The 19,638-nt window shown below is 45.2% G+C and overlaps 2 protein-coding genes across 3 annotated transcripts; one reads left to right on the forward strand and one right to left on the reverse strand.

Moving 5' to 3' along the window:
• Positions 1-919: 919 nt before the first annotated feature.
• On the reverse strand, positions 920-11,665 carry rbm25a (RNA binding motif protein 25a). Of its 2 annotated transcripts, none has more exons than XM_011490075.4 (18): positions 11,466-11,665; positions 11,131-11,252; positions 8,998-9,047; positions 8,701-8,871; positions 8,027-8,084; positions 7,198-7,358; positions 6,926-7,120; positions 6,740-6,820; positions 4,886-5,136; positions 4,620-4,731; positions 3,380-3,469; positions 3,231-3,304; positions 3,000-3,150; positions 2,432-2,927; positions 2,046-2,350; positions 1,875-1,973; positions 1,447-1,494; positions 920-1,323 (listed from the first exon to the last, which is right to left on the reverse strand). In XM_011490075.4, exons 2-18 carry the CDS (start codon positions 11,234-11,236, stop codon positions 1,231-1,233), a joined length of 2,541 nt encoding a protein of 846 aa, XP_011488377.1. In that variant the 5' UTR covers positions 11,237-11,252; positions 11,466-11,665; the 3' UTR covers positions 920-1,230. The 2 variants fall into 2 exon arrangements, with proteins under 2 accessions (XP_011488377.1, XP_011488376.1); XM_011490074.4 differs by having other exon boundaries at positions 6,740-6,823.
• Positions 11,666-13,421: 1,756 nt separating this feature from the next.
• On the forward strand, positions 13,422-19,228 carry arg2 (arginase 2). The gene is made up of 8 exons (XM_004082093.5): positions 13,422-13,669; positions 13,745-13,817; positions 16,098-16,272; positions 16,414-16,573; positions 16,662-16,756; positions 16,836-16,940; positions 18,344-18,480; positions 18,559-19,228. The coding sequence occupies exons 1-8, from the start codon at positions 13,556-13,558 to the stop codon at positions 18,747-18,749; spliced, it is 1,050 nt and encodes a 349-aa protein (XP_004082141.1). The 5' UTR covers positions 13,422-13,555; the 3' UTR covers positions 18,750-19,228.
• Positions 19,229-19,638: the final 410 nt, after the last annotated feature.

Below are 19,638 nucleotides of genomic sequence, written 5' to 3' on the forward strand. Positions count from 1 at the left end.
AAAAGATCATAAAATGTTTTAATGTCTCAGTTACAGAAGATGCAAGAATTGCAGTTAATATAAACAAAAATTCACATTTATATTTATAAAAAGAAAAGTATTTTTGGAATAGACTCCTTGAAGTTCTAATTCAAACCAAACGAATTCAAACCTAAATACAATTAAATAATAATAAAAAAAACATTAATAAACACTATCAATTTATTAATAAAAATGTCTTATGGGTTTAAAGAGAATTTTTAATTCACTTTAAAATACTGGGTTTAAATTTCTTTCTGAATTAGATCTGCTGAACTGGGTCAACCAAAACCTGGATTAAGTCTCCTTTATTTTATTCATATCACCGTAATATAGTTAGTAAAATATATATATAAATATATATATATTTTATAAAATCTAACATTAAACCAGTATTAACAAAAGGAATTAGCTTTCTAATAAATTTTACATCTAAACATCTTTAAATAAAATAAGAGTTCAACCTGATGAATTGCCTATTCCTTCATCCTATTTTATCATTATTTTATTGAAAAGCACCTTTTTCAATAGTCTAAAAAAAAGAAAGAAAGTGAGACACTTCAAAATTTATTCGTTTAAATCTCAAAACAAAAAATGTTCCAGTTCATCTTCTGACCGAAGCAAAAGCATTGCCTCTTCAGGATTTTCAGCTGATAAAAATAAACCTAACAGATAAAGTTTTTTGTTTTTCATGGAAGCTTAAATGGACACTTTTGTTAATTTTCTATTAAATGTTAGCATGAGCAGAAAAACAAAACTGATATTTAAACGGTTCTTCTGATGATTTGAAGGTACTAACATTCATCTTAAATATGTTTAAAGGCTCCAGACAGAGTCAAAAAAACATTTCTGCAAAAGCAACAAAAGCATAAACAAGACAAACACCACAAAGTGTGTCATCTTTTTTTTAGAAAAAGGCCTTTTTATTGGTTCAGACATCAGAGCAGTGCCTCCACATAACACCATTAACTCAAAGCAGAATGCTTCCAATGATTCAGAGAAGAGACGTGTGAAAAATGAACAGAGAAGGAAGAAATACAACCCAACGTTGACCATGCAGCGCGTGTGTGCTGCGGTTTCCCACACAAACACACATTCAGAGACGCACACACGGCAGCAGCTCCTTGCTGATGGAATGGAGGCGTGTTTAAGCGCATGTTTACAGTCTGTTGGACCAGAAATCTGCTAAACGGAGCTCAGAAGAGGCGGCCATCACTTCACCAGTCCGATCTTCTTTGCTTCCGTTTCATAAATCAGCAGCCTCCACATTTTTACTATGAAGACTTCTGCTTCTTCGTCGAGGACCTGAAACACAGAACAGAAGCCTGAAGCAAGCGGAGGAGGAGCACAGCGGCGCCAAAGAGCGCCGTCTGCTGCGAGGAGACGGACGGACGTGACTAACCGCTCCAGCCGGAGAGGAAAACTCACCATGGCAACGTCATCAAGGATGCCCTGAGGAGTGCTGTGTGCCATTACCTGAGAGAGAGAAAAAAACGTTATACTAACAAGAAAAAAGGTAAATAAAAACAAATGTACTTCGATGCGCTCCCATTTCTTTAGATCGCTCCAGCTTTAAAGCTTTAATTCAACATCATCATCTGTACGCAACATTTTTATGCTACTTAGAATCGTTAGTCATAGGGAGAAATTAGATTTATTTAATGTTGGGATATTTTGTCACTGACCCCTTTGGAGATTGGTAATAGTAATAAATTGCAGTTTATGTTCTTTTGAAACTATAATTTATAACATAAATGCAGTTTGAATGACTGCTACAGTAATGGAGATATGCTCCATGTTCTCTGCACCACTATTTAAAAAAAATGTTAAAAGTGGGCGGGGCTTTGACCTCTGACCTTAGAACAGACAAAATCAACTAGCGTCGGCTCCTCCTCCCCGATGTACTCGATGATCTTCTTGTTGATCCACGGCCTTATGCGGCGGTCCATCAGAATCTGCAGAAGAACACGCGTGTCATTTTTCATCAGAAATCATCTCGGAGAAACGACCTCCGGCGTTTTTTTTACCGAGTCCACCATGGCCCAGTCCAGCGGGTAGGAGAAGAGCTCGGGCCGTGCCGTGGGGATCTTCTCGATCAGGCTCTTTATGTGTTTGCGTTTCTCCTCGGTGTTGACGCTGCCTTTGGGCGCGGACATCTCGGCGCCGTCCAGGCCCAGGCTCTTGTCGTCGTCGCCGTAGTCCAGAGGGACCAGCTTCCGCTTGCGCGGCTGCTCGTCGGCTTCGTCGTCGTCAAACTTGTTGAAAACGCTGTCGACGGGCGCCAGCTTCTTCCGCTTAACGGCGTTGAGCTGAGCCGGGCTGTTTGTGGCTCCTGGAGAGGGAAACAGGGAGACGCAATGACGGCGAGCACCAGCGGAACCACCGCCATCTGTGAATCGGGTTCTGGACTCACCCAGCTTGAGACTGAGGCCGATCTTGGGCCGGTGCTCGTCCAAAGGTTGGAGGTCGGGGGTGTTCTCCCCCGGAATGATGATGCCGCACGGAGACTCGTTGCTGGGGGAGTTTGGAGTTGCGTTCCCGCTGGCAGAGGACACGGAGGGGGCGGTGGTGATGGGCCGCATGGCGGGTTTTGGTTGTGGCTTGGCCTCTTGTGAGGCCTCGTCGTCACGGAAGATGTCCTCCTCCCCGTTCTCCCCGTCGTTATCCGAATGCGGAGGGGGCACTGGGGGGGCCGGCTCTATGGGTCTCTGAGTCGCTCTCTTCTCCCGTTCTCGTTCTCGTTCTCGTTCTCGTTCCCGTTCCCGTTCCCTCTCCTTTTCCCGAACCCGGTCCCGGTCTCGGTCCCGATCTCGGTCCCGATCCCGGCGACACTTCTCCTGGGTCACGTGCTCCTCTGGTTCGAGTTTGAGGGGAGGGGGCTGTCGTCTGCGCTCAGCCTCCTCCTCCATCTGACAGAGAAACACCTCCTGCTACAACCGCTCCACAAACAGAACCGAGGAAGAACCGGGAGGGAAACTCACCCGCTGCAGCTCAGCATCCGGGTCCGGGTGACCCTCGGCCAGGAGCCTCTGTCGGATCTCCTCCAGCTCCTCCTTTTCTCTCTTCCGGTCCCGCTCGTCCATCTCGATCTCCTTCTCTCGATCCCGGAGTCGCTTCTGGAAAGCGCTGCCCCTGCGGAGGGAGGGAGGGAGGGAGGGAGCGTCAGGAAAGGGCCGCAGCTCGCCGTGACAAAGCTGCGTCCAGACGAGCACCTGTAGTATTTCAGGTCGTCCCTTTCGTCGTCGTAGTCCTCCAGGAACTCCTTCAACCTTTTGGCTTCTTTCATCTGAAGTGGAGCCAAAACCGTAAATCTCAGTTCAGGAAATGTTCAAAGGCGTTTGGACGCCGTCGTCACGCTTACAGTCTCCCGCCGCCGCTCCTCCTCCCGCTCTGCGTCTTTGTTGTAGTCCCGAGCCTTCTTCCTCTCGCGGATCTCCCAGTTTTTTAAACGCTGAAGAAAAAAGAAAACACTTGTTTCAGTTTAAAGCCAGACGTCATCATTAAGCAGTGATTGGTCCGAGTCGGTTTCTATGGTAACCTCTCAAAAGCGGCCTACACCGAATCTGTTAAACGTTGTGAACGTTGGACGGGGTCACCACCTACTTTTCCACCTACGTGTGCATCGATGCTCACTAGATGGGCGAATATAGACCACAATGCATTGCGCTTGAAAAATCTTTGAGCACAAAAAAAGTGTGTTTAAATGTTTGTTTTTTAAATCATGATTATTTCATCATCAGTACACAGTGGATCATAAATAACCGTCGTAAACGACTCCTAATGAGTAGTGACGTCATATTTGCCGTTTCAATAAAAAAAAACAAAAAAACAGTAGTGAGCCCGGTGTCCGAATTGCTTTTTAAATCCAGGGCGCTGCATAACTCCGCAGTTTATATACTTTTTTAGTAGTTAGGGAGGGAATTCGGACACAGCCTGAGAGATTTTGGCTTCTTGGAGCCAGCAGGTACTTCCTGTTCTCCAACGCCGGGGGGAGGAGTCAGTGCTCGTAGATCAGTGGTCCTCGACCCTCTTTTAGGCCAGAGACCGGCCCGTACAAGACTGAAGTCACTAAAACTGTTCTTTTCTAAAAACATGAATCTGTTGTTTGAACAACTTTATTAGCAGCATCCTGGTAGCATCAGACAACCGGCTGCTGAATATTCTGCATTACTATTATGGTCTGTGGGAACAACTGTCACCATAAATCCACATTTGGAGTAAAGACTCCTGGTTTCTGTCTGTTAAATGCAGCTTTTATTTTGAAGTTGAAGGCTCTTCTTCCGTTTCCTCTCTGGATATTTTCTGCCAAAAAGGACGATCTAAATGTTTTCTGCTGGCTTGGGGGCTCTAATTTAGCGATCGGTGCAGTGGATGGATTTACAACACGCGACCGAGAGACTTGACAAGCGTCAAGGAAGAGTCGGATGTGGTGGAGAAGCCAGAGGTTTTTCAAAATAAACTTCCTTCAGAAACAGATTAAAAAGAAAACGTAGAAAATGAATGTTTTTTTTTTTTTTCATTCTCTGTCCCACAGGTCGGTACCGCTCCACCACCTGGGGGTTGAGGACCGCTGTCATAAAGGGTCAATGGATAAAACATACTTCTTGGTAAGCAGCTTCTTTGTCTCTGAGCCTCCTCTCCAGCCTCCGCCTTTCGTACACATCTTCCTCGTCTTCATCACGCTCACGTTTCCTTTCTTCTCTTGTCCTCTCCCTGAAAAATGACAGTTTGACACAAGAGTCAAGTGATACAATTGACGATTTTATTTAGTGGGGCGAGCAGGAAGCCTCAGAAAGACGGAGTGGCAGACAGAAGCTGTTGAGGCTTCAGAGGTTCATGAAGCACTGAAACCCACTGGACAGACTACCTGGAGCGGCTGCGAGCCTCGCTGACGTCCCGGCTCCTGTCCCGCTCCCGCTCCCGCTCCTTCGTCCTCTCACGCTCCCGGTCGCGCTCCCGCTCCCTCTCGCGCTCCTTGTCCCGCTCCCTCTCGCGCTCCTTCTCCTTCTCGCGGTCGCGGCGTTCCCTCTCGCGCTCCCTTTCTTTGTCCCTCTCCCTCCTCTCCTTCTCCAGCTCCTGACGCTCCTTTTCCTTCTTTCCTTTTTCTTCTTCCAGTTTCTGCAGAAACAAAAAAGGTTATTTTTCCCCTGGTTTTCATAGAACTGCCGCTCTATCTTCAGACTGTGGGGGTCATGTAGGTGGGGGGGTAGAGGGACACATTCTTCCTGAAACACTCGATAGGAAGGATTTTCTGTTTTGGAACCGAGCCGTTTGACCTCTGCAGGAGTATTGTGACGTAACGGGAGCTGGGAATAACCTTCAGCCACAGCGCGTCTGCATATTTTCCACATTAGCGTTCAGTCATGCAAACAGTCGGGAGATGGATTCGATCTGAAGCTGCGGCCCGGAAGCAGGACGTTGGCATCGAGCCGATGACTCACAGCAGGAAGAACAAAGAATATGAAAATACGACAGAGATTCGAGTCACAAAAAAATTCACTTCCCTCATAAAAAGTCAGAATATTAAGGAGCTACATAACTAATAACATATTTTGTTTTCTATGGTTTTATTCATATGATTTATTTTTTCTGATTAAAAAAAAACCACAATTTTTTTTCAGTTCAGTTGTCTCAATAGATGATTGAATTAATGAATATTGGAGAATTAAAAGCTCTAGATATGACTTTATAAAACGTTTAAAGGCGTAGAATCCCTGAAAGGATTGATTTTACAAACGAATGGAGAGAAGCCGCCACAGTGGGCGGGGCATCGCAGCGTTGACAGAAACCAGCAAACCGCTGGATGTCGGGAAACAGATTCCCCGCTGTCCCGGCAGACTGCGGTGAATCTGTGAATTGATGATGAACACGAGGCTCTGCAGCTTCATCAGCTGTAAGTGGGTCACGTGATCAGCTGATTGTGTTGATGTTTACTCCACGTTCCGACATCATTGACCCGTTTTCATGAGTTAACACTTGAGAGGCGGTCAGTCTGCTCACACGCAGCTTTCCCTCCAACGTTAGATCACGTTTACAGGAGCTAGAAATGCTCCAGACAAGAACGTTTGGTGGAGAACGGAGCGTCTGGGACAGAAAAATCAGAGCAGCTTTGTCTGGAAACGATGACGACGGCGGCTGCAAACCGCTGGGAAGTCATGAGGAGCCAGGATCCAGATTTTATGCCTGTTGTTCTCACTTCAAGAATCCATCAACGTGGAGCCAAACAGGAGGAACACAAACAGCAGAAAGAAGCTGTAAAAACAGGAGAACATGCTCCCCTACCAAAGCCTTCATCACACGTCTGCACGGACGATGCAGCACAGCGGCGAGGCAGCAGCTGGAAGCGTCAAAACGCCGTTAAACTGGCAACACGTTGACGGGATCTGTGGTTGCCAGAGCAACGAGGTTTGCAGCAGATAAATGTAAACAGAGAACGAGCTGCGATGCAAAAAAAAAAAATCAGCGTGGAAACGTTTTTTGTTGGGAAGAAAAACGACCAGAAGGCGATTCCAAACCTCCGTCACGTGCGATGAGGAGATCTCTTTATCGTATCTGAGCACCTTACCACTTCAAATAAAACACTAACTTCCTATCCTCAACCCAAAAATACCAGCAAAACCTTCTAATTTTTGTTTCTACGGTTCAGAAGGAAATCAAACTTCTTCCCTTCAGGGAGAACTGTGACTCTGCTTTGTGAAAGGTTGTGGGTTCGACGCCTCACCTTGTGCGTGTCGCGGAATTTGCTGATCTCTCTGGAGATCAGGTCTCGTTTGTCGTCCTCCATCTCCATGGCGTTGATGTCCTCCTTACCCGAAGGACAGACAGAAGAGAAACGGAAACACTAAGCCTCTAAAGACCAACGCAGAGCGGCGGACGCCTGCGCTGGCGTCTTCATCGTGCAGAGTACCTCCTCTTTCTTCTCCTTGCGTTTCTTGTTGCGCGGCTGACTGTCGGCGTCCTGGGAAGGGGCGTTCAGCTCGCTCGAGTACTCTTTGAGGAGGACTTCGATGGCGCCGTTCGCCACCTGGTCCCGCCGCAGAGTTTCTTCGTCGAGGACCTCCTCCTCATCTTCATCTGGCTTTTTCAACCCATCGCCGGTCTCCTTTACATCCAGTGGTCAGAAATATTAGAGGGATCTTCAGAATCAGAGGCGATTTAGTTTGAGCTCTAGCTGCGTACCCCGTTGGCGCTCCTCCTCTTGGCCTTCCACTCCTCCAGCTGAGCCTTGGTCTTGGCGTCCACCTTCACCAGCAGCTTCTTGTCCCCTAAGAGGAGCTCGTGCAGAAGCCGGAGCGCTCGGAGTGTCGATTCCGGCTCCTTGTACTCGCAGAAACCGAAGGCTGAAGAAATCAAGAAGATGAAGAAAGTTCTGTTTCTGTTTAAGTAAAAAAACTTACTGAAAAAAAGCAAGAAGTTTGTGAAAAAAATAGATTTTTTTTCTATTTTGGTTTTTCTCTAAGACAGCATTTACATCACAAGCAGCTGAAGATGCTGGGCTTTTATTCTGAAACAACAGGAAGGACTATTCAGCATCTTCCATTTCTCTAAACTAACACGAGTCTGTCAGCTATCTCAGCCAGCTTTCAAAACTCAACTAAAGCAGAAAAAAAGGGGAAAATAAAGGGGGAAAAAAATCTCTGCTCGTCTGCTTCAACTCTGACATTTACTTCACCACAACTCAGAAAAGCAGCGTTTTCTAAGTGTGTTTGAAAACAGAACAGGAGCTGCATGTAATTTAACGCCATGATTGTGAAGTTTCCAACAAACTGAACGCAGCTCAAAACCCCTTTTTAGACGCATCTTTAATTAAACCCAATAATCTGTAGGTTGTGCTTCCATTTCAAAGTGAATATAAACAAAACAGTTTTTGTTGTTATTTTTAAAAAAAATAATAAAAATATTATTATTTGTTATCTTGTTATCTGCTGGTAGAAAGTTTTATTCTGAAAGCCAATAACCAGGAAGGAAAATCCTTTCAGAAGAAAAGCCCCAAAGAGTTTTCGTTTACCTTGAAGTTTCCCAGAAGCACCTTGGACTCGCTTCCAGCTGAGAACAATCCCACATTTCTGCATCAGACAAACACAAAGCTGTTGACAGTCTAATCAAAGATGGCTGAACGTTTACATCAGAGCAGCTGGAGGTCCGGAGACGTTTGAAACGTTTTAAACTCAAAACCAAAACGGCTTTGAAATCTTTAAAAATATCTATTTTGGTATCGGGCGTTTTGAAATCCCTCTCCCTCCATTTGAATCCTGTCCTTTCAGGAAAGTGTCGTTCATTTCAAAGCTTCCAAACTTTTAGTTTCACTGATCAGTTTTTATCTTCAAACATTTCTGTAGCTTTATCCTAATCCTATCAAAATAAGAGCTTTAAAGCTGTCATTTGTAGGCACAGCGGGCGCTCAGCTTCCCTTCAGTTTTTGATCTTATCCTAAATTCCTTTGTTTCATGAAAACGGAGGTGAGCTGGTTCACTCATTTGACAAGAAAAACACGAGACACACTAAAAGTATTCAGACACCAACATCACTGAGATTTTTGTGACTTAAGGTTTACAGAGGAACTACAAACTTTAAACATTTACTCTGAGAACGATGCCACAGAATGTGGTGAGACTTCAGCAGTTCACAGCCTCCACAAACAGGTTTTTCAAAGTAAAAGCATCTGAATGGGTGCAAACTCACAGCCAGCAGCTGCCTGACCAACATGTCGGAGGCCTTTTCTGAGATGTTCCCCACAAACACGGTGGTGGTGGGGCCCGCGCCGTCGTCCGCATCCCTGGCCCGCCCCATGCCGTGCTCCTTCTTTGCAGCTATGGGCTTCTGGGTAATGGTGACCGCAGTTGGAACCAGAACCTGCGACAGCAATGCAAGGTTTAGAGACGAACGCATCAACTGTGGATGCCATAAAGACGGCGGTGACGGCGGGTCACACGGAGGAGCTGCGGGTTAATGTGGTAAAAACTCTGGTTTCAGACTCACTGTGGGCGCGGGGGCCACTACGCCCATGTGAACTGGGATCATGGGAGTACCTGGAAACAGCAGAGGGAAAAGGTTGGTGTAGATTTTGCTTTCATCCACACTGAATCCTAACTTCTAGGACTGTTTCACCCAGAAAGTTCCCTCAGTTCCAAGCTGTGAGTGTAAAGCCAACAGGGTGGAGCGGACGCTCACACATCTAAGACAAAGAGGCCCTTCAGAGGAGACAGAGGCAGACAGAAACCTGTTTCCCCTCAAACTATGGGAATCCAGTCCTCATGAAGACAGTGATCCACGGTGAGCCTCAAACACAACTGGACTTTAACGATGAATCCGTGAATTGATTTATGATTCCAACCAGACAGAGTTAATGGAATTGGCCCACACTGTTATAAAATGGTTTCAAAATGAGATCAAATACTATTTGGATTGAGGTACAGCCGGTTTATTTTACTAGAAGGTTTAATCGACCAATCACAGCGGACAACACATTTGTGATGTCATTAACACGGAATGTTAATGACATGTTGTCATTAACAACATGTCTAATGTGCTAGAATGTTCTAAGAATGTTCCCTTTGGATTCTTTGGATGTGGAAAAACAACAGTGGTGAAATTTAGGAAACTAACATGTGAATGGATTTGACATTCATTCTAGTTTACTTGTTTGTTTGGACACAGATTTCATTTCCACTTGATGATCTGGAAGAAATCCAAGAATCTGGAAAACTGTTCAGTAGCAGGAATTTCTGTCTGGAAGTTTGGATGAAGAGGATCTGGATCTACTTTAGCTCAGTGAACCGGAGCGTTCAGAATGAACAAATATTGAATATAAACATATCGTCAGCCACAAATTGTGATATGAAATGCAGCATTAAAATGAATGATTACACTTCTACTGGTTCAGAAAATACAAATAAAAATGGAAAGAATTTAAAAAACCCAGCAGCTTCTAAACCTGTGGGTCACTTGGTACGGGACAACAGACACAGAAAACAAAACCAAAAAACTTACAGAAAGTTATTACAGTTATTACTATTAATTTATTTCTGTTTGGAGGATTTATTCATTCTGAAGGAAGTTTTATTTTGGAAAACTATAGGATTCTGTGCACCACATCCCTTTATGCTTTACTGCATATCAAGACGTTCTCCTCGGTCACGTGTCAAATACATTTGGTACTTTCTTAAAGCCTCCAATCCTAAATTTAATGCCCGAAGACAGCAAAGTTAATAAAAAACAAACGGAGGAAAAGATCCAGAGAGGAAACCGAAGAAGAGTCTTCAACTTCAAAATAAAAGAAATCTTTTAGTTGTGTCATTGCTAGGACATAGTTTCTGCAGAGCGACAGGAGTTCAATAGAAATTCACCCCCCACACACTTCCCGCCACCCATCTGTTTACAAGCTCTCCTGCTAGCTTACAGCGCCTCACAACCCCATGCTAACACGGGCGGTGCAACAAAAATGGCGAGCAATATCAACCTACACCTGTAAATATGGAGCTTGTGGCTCCGCCCAGCGTATTTTCTACATCACCTTTGCAAAGAGCATTTTTTAATCTGTTCCTAATTCACAATAATTTGAATAGAGAAATACTCAGAAATGCAATCATGAGTTTAAGTTTCTTTAAATATGTCAGAAAAATGCTACAACATGTTAAAAACACCAGTTTGATGGGAGGGGGTCTCTAAAGGTTAACGGTGAGCTTCTACTTCAATGTTTAGTAGTTTAGCCTCCCGTGAGGAATTTCAACATCAATGGATTTGAATGGATTTCCTTTTTCCCAAATTAGCCTCCATTCTTACCTGATTTTTTCACCTGGAATCAGGTGAACAACATTGCTTATAATATGGATGCCTACAGGCAGGGGGGCAAATGCGCATGTCTACAGATCTGAGGCTCCTGTCAAAACTGAAATCCCAGCATGAATAAAGCATTTATGACGGCTACCACCACAAAAAACGGTGTGGATTTTTATTCAAGTTCATCTAAATCTACCAATTATCGAATTTCATTCATCTCCCCGTCAAATCACGTGGTGAACTGCAGTGCTTCCCAACGCGATGCTTGACTCCAGATCCAACACAAGCTGGGGGGGGGGGGGGGGGTCACAGGTGTGCGGCGGTTCTCGGTACCTGGTGGAACTGGAGGGGCGAAGCCTCCGTACTGCGGCGGGGGGATCCCTGGGGGAAGCTGGGGGAGGCCGACCTGCGGCCGGTTCATCGGAGGCGGGTAAGACATTCCTGGAGGAGACCGCCTGCAAGACCGAGACAAGAGGAGGTTAGCGGGAAGGAGTGGAGCTTCTTCCACTGGTCACCGTCACAGCGACCAGCTCAAACTGACAGAATAAACTGACAAATCGATGAGATTAAAAGACTAGCTAGCTTGTAAACTGCTAGCCTCAGACGGCTAAGTCCGGCCTTGCTGCTAGACGTTAGCATCGGCGGTCATGAAGAACGCGCTCACCCACCTTCAGTCAAGTATTCCGTTAAAAAGAGGACACGGCTAACACGGCTGATTATCCTCGTAAAAAACCCATTAAATGCAGCAAAAGGACCGATTCCGGGAGAATTAGCAGGCTAAATTAGACACCGGTTCACTGCGGGAGCTCCCGTGGTTCGAGGCTAACGGAGCTATTCTTTCCGAAAAGGATTATGGGACATCTGGGTTCAGCTCGGGTTGTTTTTTTCTTAATACCCTGAGTGAGGTCTTACAGGCAGCAGCTCCTGCATCAAACACTTTAAAATCGTCAAATTTGCCTTAATTCTGTTGGATTTGTTTTATTTAATTTTTCATTTAACAAAAAATACAAACATAGTTATGTCAATGTCCTTTAATAGAGACTTCATTCTAATTCAAACTGAGAGTATGTGAAATAAAAGGATAATTCATGTAGAAATAAAAGATTTTCCAAAATTATAACTGAAAAAGCAATTTAGGATCTTTAAATACTAGAAATACTAGAAAAAAGCTCCGTAATTAAATTAGCCATTTTTTTTAAATAAATGTCTGGATAGAATGATAACTCAAGCTGGCTCACTGGGGGAGCATACAGGAGAAATTGAAAAAAAAATGGCTTAGTTTGGAGTTCCACAAGGTAGCTACTCTGGTCCGCCTTTATTGTCATTGACAAATTTGTCGGTCAGATGGATAACAAAAAGCTGGACCTTGGCAAATGCTGCAGTACTAAACCAACAACAACAAAAACTCTGACCATGTTTTTTGGACTAAAAAGGTCGGAAAAAACCCTCAAGTACAGGAAACTACACAGAAAAAAAATCCAGCTGGGATTTGAACCTTTCATTGTAGTGATTGTGCTGCCCACTACACACCACCAAGACGTTAGAAATGAGAGCGAACTCTGGTTTGCCTTACAGAAGAGATCCAGGGAAAAATACGATGGTGCAGATAAGAAAAAAAATCTCAGCAGTTCATATTTTCCGCCGCTCGGTGGCGCCAAAATCCACACTTTGGCCTTTGGAAATTGATTTCGAACCTGTGTCCTGGAGCAAGATGTGAACGTCCATCGCCGTTACTGTTTGCAGCTGCGTCAGTCTAACATGAGCTCAGCAGCGAAACAGTTGTTGCTCAAATCCACTTTCTTCTGTATTCTAGAAATGTCATTTTATTGACATTCTACGGTTTTCAGCAGCTAGAATTATGAGGAATAATTCAACACAAACACTAAAACCTATTTTTAAAGTAATTTATTTTGTATTTTTGTCTTTGATGAGTGTTACACAATCAGTGCTTTAATATGTTTTCAGACTCTGTTCTGCCAGCAGCTACAGGAATGACACAAATACAGTAAACTAAGTTTGTGATTCAACCCCATGTGTGTGTTTGTGTCTTTGTGTGTGAGTGTAGTGTGTGAGTATTTGAGCGCATGCGTTTGTTTTTTTGTGCGAGGTTATGCAAGTTTGTTGATAGGTTTGACTGTATCCCTGAGTGTGCGTGAGTTTGTGTGTTTCTGTGCGTGAACTTGAGTGTGTATTTGCTTCTGTGTGTGTGTTTGAGGTTTCGTGAGTGTGTTCAAGTGTGTGTCTGTTTTTAAGTGGGTGTGAGGTGGTGTGTGTGTAAGTGTTTGTGTGTATGTTGGTGTCGGTGGTTGTCTATTTTGGTGTGCGTTCAGGTGTTAGTGTGTGTTTGGGTATATTAGGGTGTGTAGGTGTGTTAATGTGTGTGTGTGTGTGTGTGTGTGTGTTGGTGTGTGTGTCTGTTCTGCTTTGGTCGGGATTGACACCTGCTGAACACCTTATGTGGAATTTTCCACTTGTGTAGCTTCACGCGCGCCGGTACCGCTTTCTTTCCTTCGGGGCCATTGGGCCCCGAACGGTTGACAGGCCACGCCCACAACGCGAACCCACCTCTTCGGCCGCTCCCATTGGCCCGCTCGAAGGTGTGTCACGGGTTTCCGGGCTCCCGGAAGCGCGCGCCGCGTCGCTCATGAATATTCAGCGGAGACGCGCCGGATAAGAGCCCCCCCCTGCGCCTGCGCCGACCCAGACCGGCGGCGCAACTCCCGTCTGGGCTTTCATCAGAATCCTCCCGCGGGTGAAGATGGCTCTGAGAGGACCGTTCTCCCGAATCCTCAGGTCCAAACTGGGGAAGTGCTCCCAGCAGACCAGAGCGGAGTCTGTGGCGGTTCTGGGAGCCCCGTTCTGCAGGGGACAGGTAGGACTTTATCCGCTCCGCACCAGAACTGAACTAGATTCGGAACCAGTTCTAAAAGTGTCTTTTTGATGGCAGAAAAGAGGAGGAGTGGAGCACGGACCCAAAGTCATCCGGGATGCGGGGCTCGTCGAGAGGCTGTCCAGTTTGGGTGAGTGCCGGGCGGGCGCGCGTGAGGCTGCGGGAACAGCCGGTGCCGCGTTGTTGCGTAACGCGGAGTGGGTGGAGGTGGCACCCTGGCACCACCTTAAAGCCTTCCGCCGGTTACATCACGGAAAACGGCACAAATAGATCCGTCTTCCGGGATCTTCTTCCAGGTTTGATCGGATTAAAACCAAAACCGGCGTCTCGTGCGGCACCGTCGGTGACGCGGCGGCCGGCAGGCGGGTTCGGAGCCACATGTCGGTTTTTTCCCGCTGCATGTGAGCTGTCATTCCCCCCTCCTGTCTGCGGTAAAAGCCCCCCCAGACAGATGATATTTTCAGCCTATAGAGTTGGATTAGAAAAATTATGAAATCCTTTTTTGGTAACAGACTAAATCCATTTTTGTAACATTTTGTCTTTGATGTGGCTTGAAAAAAAAAAGACAAAGACTAAACAGAAGATGCGTTACTCTCTGTCGATTTGAAATACTTTGATCTGGTTTGGTAACGACCCGCGTGCGTCTGGATGAAGCTTTACGCGCAGTCTGTCAGTGACACAGAAAACTCTCGGCTCTGATTCCATCCTGCGGTCGCGGCGGGCCTGAGCCGCAGAGACGCGGCCTCGAGCCTGAAAGAGGACACCTCAGTCGGAAAGTTCCTCCTCCGTCACGGAGCAGTACAGTAACAGGTACAGGCAGATGAGGGAGGAAGCGGGTCTGACAGAGGTCCCATCACAGGGATGCCTTCCTGAAGGTCACGTGGAGGTCACGGATGAACGCGGGACTTTCTTAGAAGACTGATGAAAAGAACATTTAAGCGGCTTTTCCTGTAAATGACACATCAGGACGTCCGTGACGTCACAAGCAGGTAATCCTGCGGTTTGTCATCAGCTGTAAACATCCACTGTTACACAACAGAGCCCTCCCTCCACACACCCCTTTACTTTAAGAGACATCCAGCCTTCCTGTTGTTACCCCTCCAGAGGCATCAGAACAGGCTTCTGCCCCCAAACACTTTACCAAGTTTATATTTAAAAAACGAAACTTTCCTGCATCAAAACAATAATGAAAGAGTTTAGGCTGAGTTTTAAATTATTTATTATGTTTTCTAGGTAATAAAACTATTTTTTACATGAGTTGTGAGTCTAACCAAACAAATATGAAACTTTTATCAATACAGTTATGATTTTTTTTACATTAAAATTGACGATTTTGCTTTAAAAAATTAAGAAATTTGTGGATTTAATGAATGAATTTTTAAAACAACTTTTCATCACACTTGATTTTTATTAATTAGAAAAAAAAGAAGAAATAACGTCTATGATACTGTTTTGGACCTGTCAAATCTATTTTAAATATGTTTGAAAATATATATATTATATATCTGAAAAGCACCTGGGTGTTTAATCCAATTTATTTCCTTTGACAACATAACTTTATTTATGTTTGTTCTTTGCATTCTTAGAAATTAAAAGTTAGTTGTTGTGTTGGAGTCGAAATAAAGGGTAATAATATGTTTGGCCGTCTTTATTGGCTAAAACTATGTCTGTTTGTTGTTTTTTCTTCTACTTAACTCATGGAAAATCCAACAACCATTTTCTTCAGTTCTTTAAAGTTGATTAAAAAATTTGGTTTTTGTTTGTTCTTTTTTTAAAACGGCAATTAACAGGAGCAGAAAATAAAAATAAGAACCAAAAAAGGAAAAAAAAATGACATTAAACAAAAAAAGGCCAAATTTGACCTCATGGGTTATCCAGGGTAAAAAGCTAATCTGTTAAAATTATAATAAACTACAGTTTCATGAAATCCCAGAATTTTCACAGATTCTTAAAACAAAAATCTCTCAGATTACCCAACAGATTAACACACAGTTTCCTGATCATGGGCTATCGTGAGGACAACACTCAGAGTCTCCTGCTATCGTTGCAAGAGATGCTTCATGTTGCATCAACACGCTATTCCTGTCCTAAACCCCCACCCCCACCCCCCATCTGCCCCGAGGCACATAACCTGGTAAATTTTCGGTTGAATTTGTAGATTAACAGCCTTGCCTCCCTCCCCGCCGGCCCGCCTGCTCTGGCTGGAACCTGAGCTGCTGCAGGAGTGGAGTGGAAAGTGCTTGGTCTTCAAAGCCGCTCTGGCATCCAGTGACTCATCAGTCGGGCCAGACGAATCCCGGCTGAGTCATGCTGCAGGAACTTTAGGGGCTGCAGAAAGTGCAGAGGCTGCAGGAGCTTCAAACCTCGGTGGATTGTGGTTGTTCATGGCGGTGTCCGTCTTTGTCCTCAGATTACTCCGTGCACGACTTTGGCGACCTCAACTTCCCCCCCGTGGAGAAGGACGAGCCCTACATGGGTGTGAAGTTCCCCCGAACCGTCGGCGCAGCAAACAAGATGCTGTCGGGGGCGGTGAGCAGAGCCGTGGGCGCCGGACACAGGCTGGTCTTGCTGGGGGGCGATCACAGGTGACTGCGAGCATCCCGGTCCTGCAGCCTGACGGGGTTCCGGCTGATGGTTCCACCATGCGTGCCGAGTTTGGCCCGCTCAGCGTCTGCACTGATGGGAAGACGGAGGGTATTTATAAGACGGCTCCTCTCCTTTCACAGCCTCGCCATCGGCTCAGTGAGCGGCCACGCTCGCCAGTGTCCCGACCTGTGTCTCATCTGGGTCGACGCCCACGCAGACATCAACACGCCGATGTGCTCGCCATCGGGAAACCTCCACGGACAGCCTGTGGCGTTCATGCTCAAAGAGCTGCAAGACAAGGCGAGTGTCGGGCGTGGACGTGGCGGCAGACGTGCAGCTGAGGGCCACCCTTTTCTGTAGGATGACCTTCTCTCGCCTGTCCTTCCAGATGCCCAGTATTCCCGGGTTCTCGTGGATGAAGCCCTTCCTCTCCTCGAGGGACCTGGTGTACGTGGGACTGCGGGACGTCGACCGCGGAGAGCAGTAGGTTCACGCATCTCCTGATCCACCTCTGCCAGTTTTCTGTCACCCTTCTAGAACAAACGTCTGTTCTCTGCTGCAGCCTCATTTTGAAGAATCTTGGCATCCAGTACTTCACCATGAGGGACATCGACAGACTGGGCATCCAGAGGGTCATGGAGGTCGCTCTGGACCATCTTCTGGGAAGGTATCCCAGTTTGTCAGAATAACCCGTCTTGCTCCCGTACTTTCTTTCTAAAACCGCGTTCTCAATCCTCATTTTATTTCTTTAGTCAAAGTCATTCAATCAGATGCCTCAATAAGAGTAGGGGGGGGGCCTGCTGGCCCCCACGTCCAACCTTCAACATGTTTGTCAGATTTAGTGTTGTGGCCTCTTAACAAGCTCACTCCTGATTGGCTATAGTGGTTGTCATAGAAACAACGGTTGTGTCCGAATTCCCACCCTAACCCCTAAAAAACTATTAAGTAGCGCCCTGAACTTTAAAAGCAATTCAGACGCCACGCCCACTACTTGTTTTTAAATTAATTTTATTAACGGCGGATATGACGTCATCGATTTCACAAAGTTAAAATCTAATTGATGTGAGCGACTATTTATGAGTCCACTGTCTTCAGAAGATGAAAACGTTGATGGTTTTTTTAAAAAAATACATTTAAATACATTTTTTGGGCAAAAACTGTTCCGACGCAATGCATTGTGGTCTATATTCGCCGATTTAGTGAGCTTACTTTTTTTTTTTAAACAAATATTGCACACAAGAAATACAAGACTCCACAATGTGTGCAAAAGACAATTTTCACGTTCGCCAGGAAAACAAACAAAAATAAAAAAAACATAATAATAATGTTAAACAGGTTAAGCAAAAAATAAATAATAATAAAGGCAAAGGAATCTGTTATAGTTTCAACAGAGACCATGTTTGAACTCTTCTAACAGCTTTTTTGTTAGTGGAGGATTTTATCCTGTTTATATACAGAACCTTTTCTTTCTGGAAAACGTAAAATACTGTTTTTTTGTTAGCATATTTACACTTGTGTATAAAGTATTTAGCCATAATAATATGTAAATTAACTACATATTTTCTCTGCATTAAGTCTCCCTTGTGTAAAATATCAATAAAATAATATGTTCATAGAATAATCTAGATGAGTTCTTAAAAAATGTATCAGATCTTTCCAGGATCCAGTGAGCATCCATTCACACTGGTTTTTTGCAGAGGCTTCTGGGAAATTTCTAGGGCACTGGATTTTGGAATTGTAGATTGGGACAGCACTAGAACATGCAGAACGTGCTATATAGTGCACTATGTAGGGGTTAGGGTGGGAATTCGGACACAAGCAGCGACGACGTCCGGCTCCAACATGGCGGCGTCCGTATTTTGAAAAAAATGGCGCCTGATTTGACCTCATGTGATTGGTAAACCATTTCCTATGGATGACGTCACACTCTCTCACCCCAGTTCTCTTATAGCCAATGGCTGTTAGTCTGTGATGTCATAGACTTCTACAAATCTGATTGGCTGGGAGGAGAAAAAGGTTCTTAGATGGCGACAGCAGGGATGAAGACGCTGTTCTCACCTTCCTCTGCAGGAAACAGCGACCCATCCACCTGAGCTTTGACATCGACGCCTTTGACCCGTCTCTGGCCCCCGCCACGGGAACGCCGGTGAACGGAGGCCTCACTTACAGAGAAGGAATCTACATCACAGAGGAGATCCACAACACAGGTACGGATCCTGGAGCTCCGCCCATCAGTGCCTCTGTTTTCTGTCCGGCGCCTCACCTTTCATCTCATGGACGCGCAGGTCTGCTGTCGGCCATCGACATGGTGGAGGTGAACCCCACCCTGGGCGCCAGCAGCGAGGCAGTGGAAGCCACCGCCTCTTTAGCCGTGGACGTCATCGCGTCGTCGCTGGGACAGACGAGGGAGGGCGCTCACGCCTCCATCAGCGTGATCCCCGCCGTGAAAAGCGACACGGAGCAGCTCTGCCTATGAAGCAAACCCAGAACCTTGGATCGAATCCTGACCATTCCACGCTTCTCCTGTCTACACTGTTGTTCTGGAGGTCCAGTGAATCCATGAATCCACGAGATGTTTGTGCTGCAAAGAGAGACTGAATAATTTAAAAAACCACTGCACCTTTTGAGGCCGCTGCTGCTCTAAAAGAGGCCATTCTTATTTATTTGTTAGCGTGTTACGAAGCGTGTGTCACGTGTGGGACTGATCTGCAGGGCATCAAAAAGATTCATATGATGAAAAGTGGACTTTAATAGCAGCGCCGTTTCTCAGAACACTCTTCTGGACCATGTGTGGTTACGGTTTTCGTTACGTTTTATTTACTAAAAAAGGCGCTTTAGAAATCATCTGGTCACGAATAGTGCTGCTTTAACGCTCGTTTGTCTGTTTTATGGCGACTGATAATCGTGTTACAAAGAGCCTCTACTTTGGTCTTCCATAAATGTGATTTCATTTTTGTTTGTTTGCACTCGTCTCTCTTTTTCCCTTTCAGTTTGCTGCTAGAATGAGACTCAGAGGATCGTCACTGATGGGAATGGTCCACATACTTCCTTAAAATCCAGCTAAGGATCAGTTTAGAAGCACTTTAGCATCATTTACTATGAGAAAATAAGTTAATATCTATGATAAGCAAACATTTTGAGCATCAATAAATTCAGAAGATTACGCAGCAAACAAAAAAATGTTGCTTCAACTGAATCTGTTCCAGCTAAAGCGGCCTAGAGAAAAGATTAAGGAGGAAATGATCCTTTTAAAAAACCAAACTTCCAGCTGAAAATGCAGAAGGCGACAGCGGGAAGGAATGACCAGCGTCAGTCAGGAGGACAAGGGCCTGCTGGAAAAAGAACACATAAAAAACGGAGAGAAG

Source organism: Oryzias latipes, chromosome 22 (assembly GCF_053564925.1).
Source record: "Oryzias latipes strain Hd-rR chromosome 22, Olatipes_Hd-rR_3.1".
NCBI classification, from domain to species: Eukaryota; Metazoa; Chordata; class Actinopteri; order Beloniformes; family Adrianichthyidae; genus Oryzias; species Oryzias latipes.

Excerpts from the sequence above, each read along its gene's own strand:
- rbm25a (XM_011490074.4), bottom strand. The coding sequence starts at position 11,236 with ATGTCTTACCCGCCTCCGATGAACCGGCCGCAGGTCGGCCTCCCCCAG. Across the intron at positions 3,305-3,379 it reads AGGAGCGGCGGCGGGAGACT|ATGAAAGAAGCCAAAAGGTT; the intron begins GTAAGCGTGACG and ends GCTCCACTTCAG. Across the intron at positions 2,351-2,431 it reads CGGCCTCAGTCTCAAGCTGG|GAGCCACAAACAGCCCGGCT; the intron begins GTGAGTCCAGAA and ends TTCCCTCTCCAG.
- arg2 (XM_004082093.5), top strand. The coding sequence starts at position 13,556 with ATGGCTCTGAGAGGACCGTTCTCCCGAATCCTCAGGTCCAAACTGGGG. Across the intron at positions 16,574-16,661 it reads TCAAAGAGCTGCAAGACAAG|ATGCCCAGTATTCCCGGGTT; the intron begins GCGAGTGTCGGG and ends CTGTCCTTCCAG. Across the intron at positions 16,941-18,343 it reads CTGGACCATCTTCTGGGAAG|GAAACAGCGACCCATCCACC; the intron begins GTATCCCAGTTT and ends CTTCCTCTGCAG.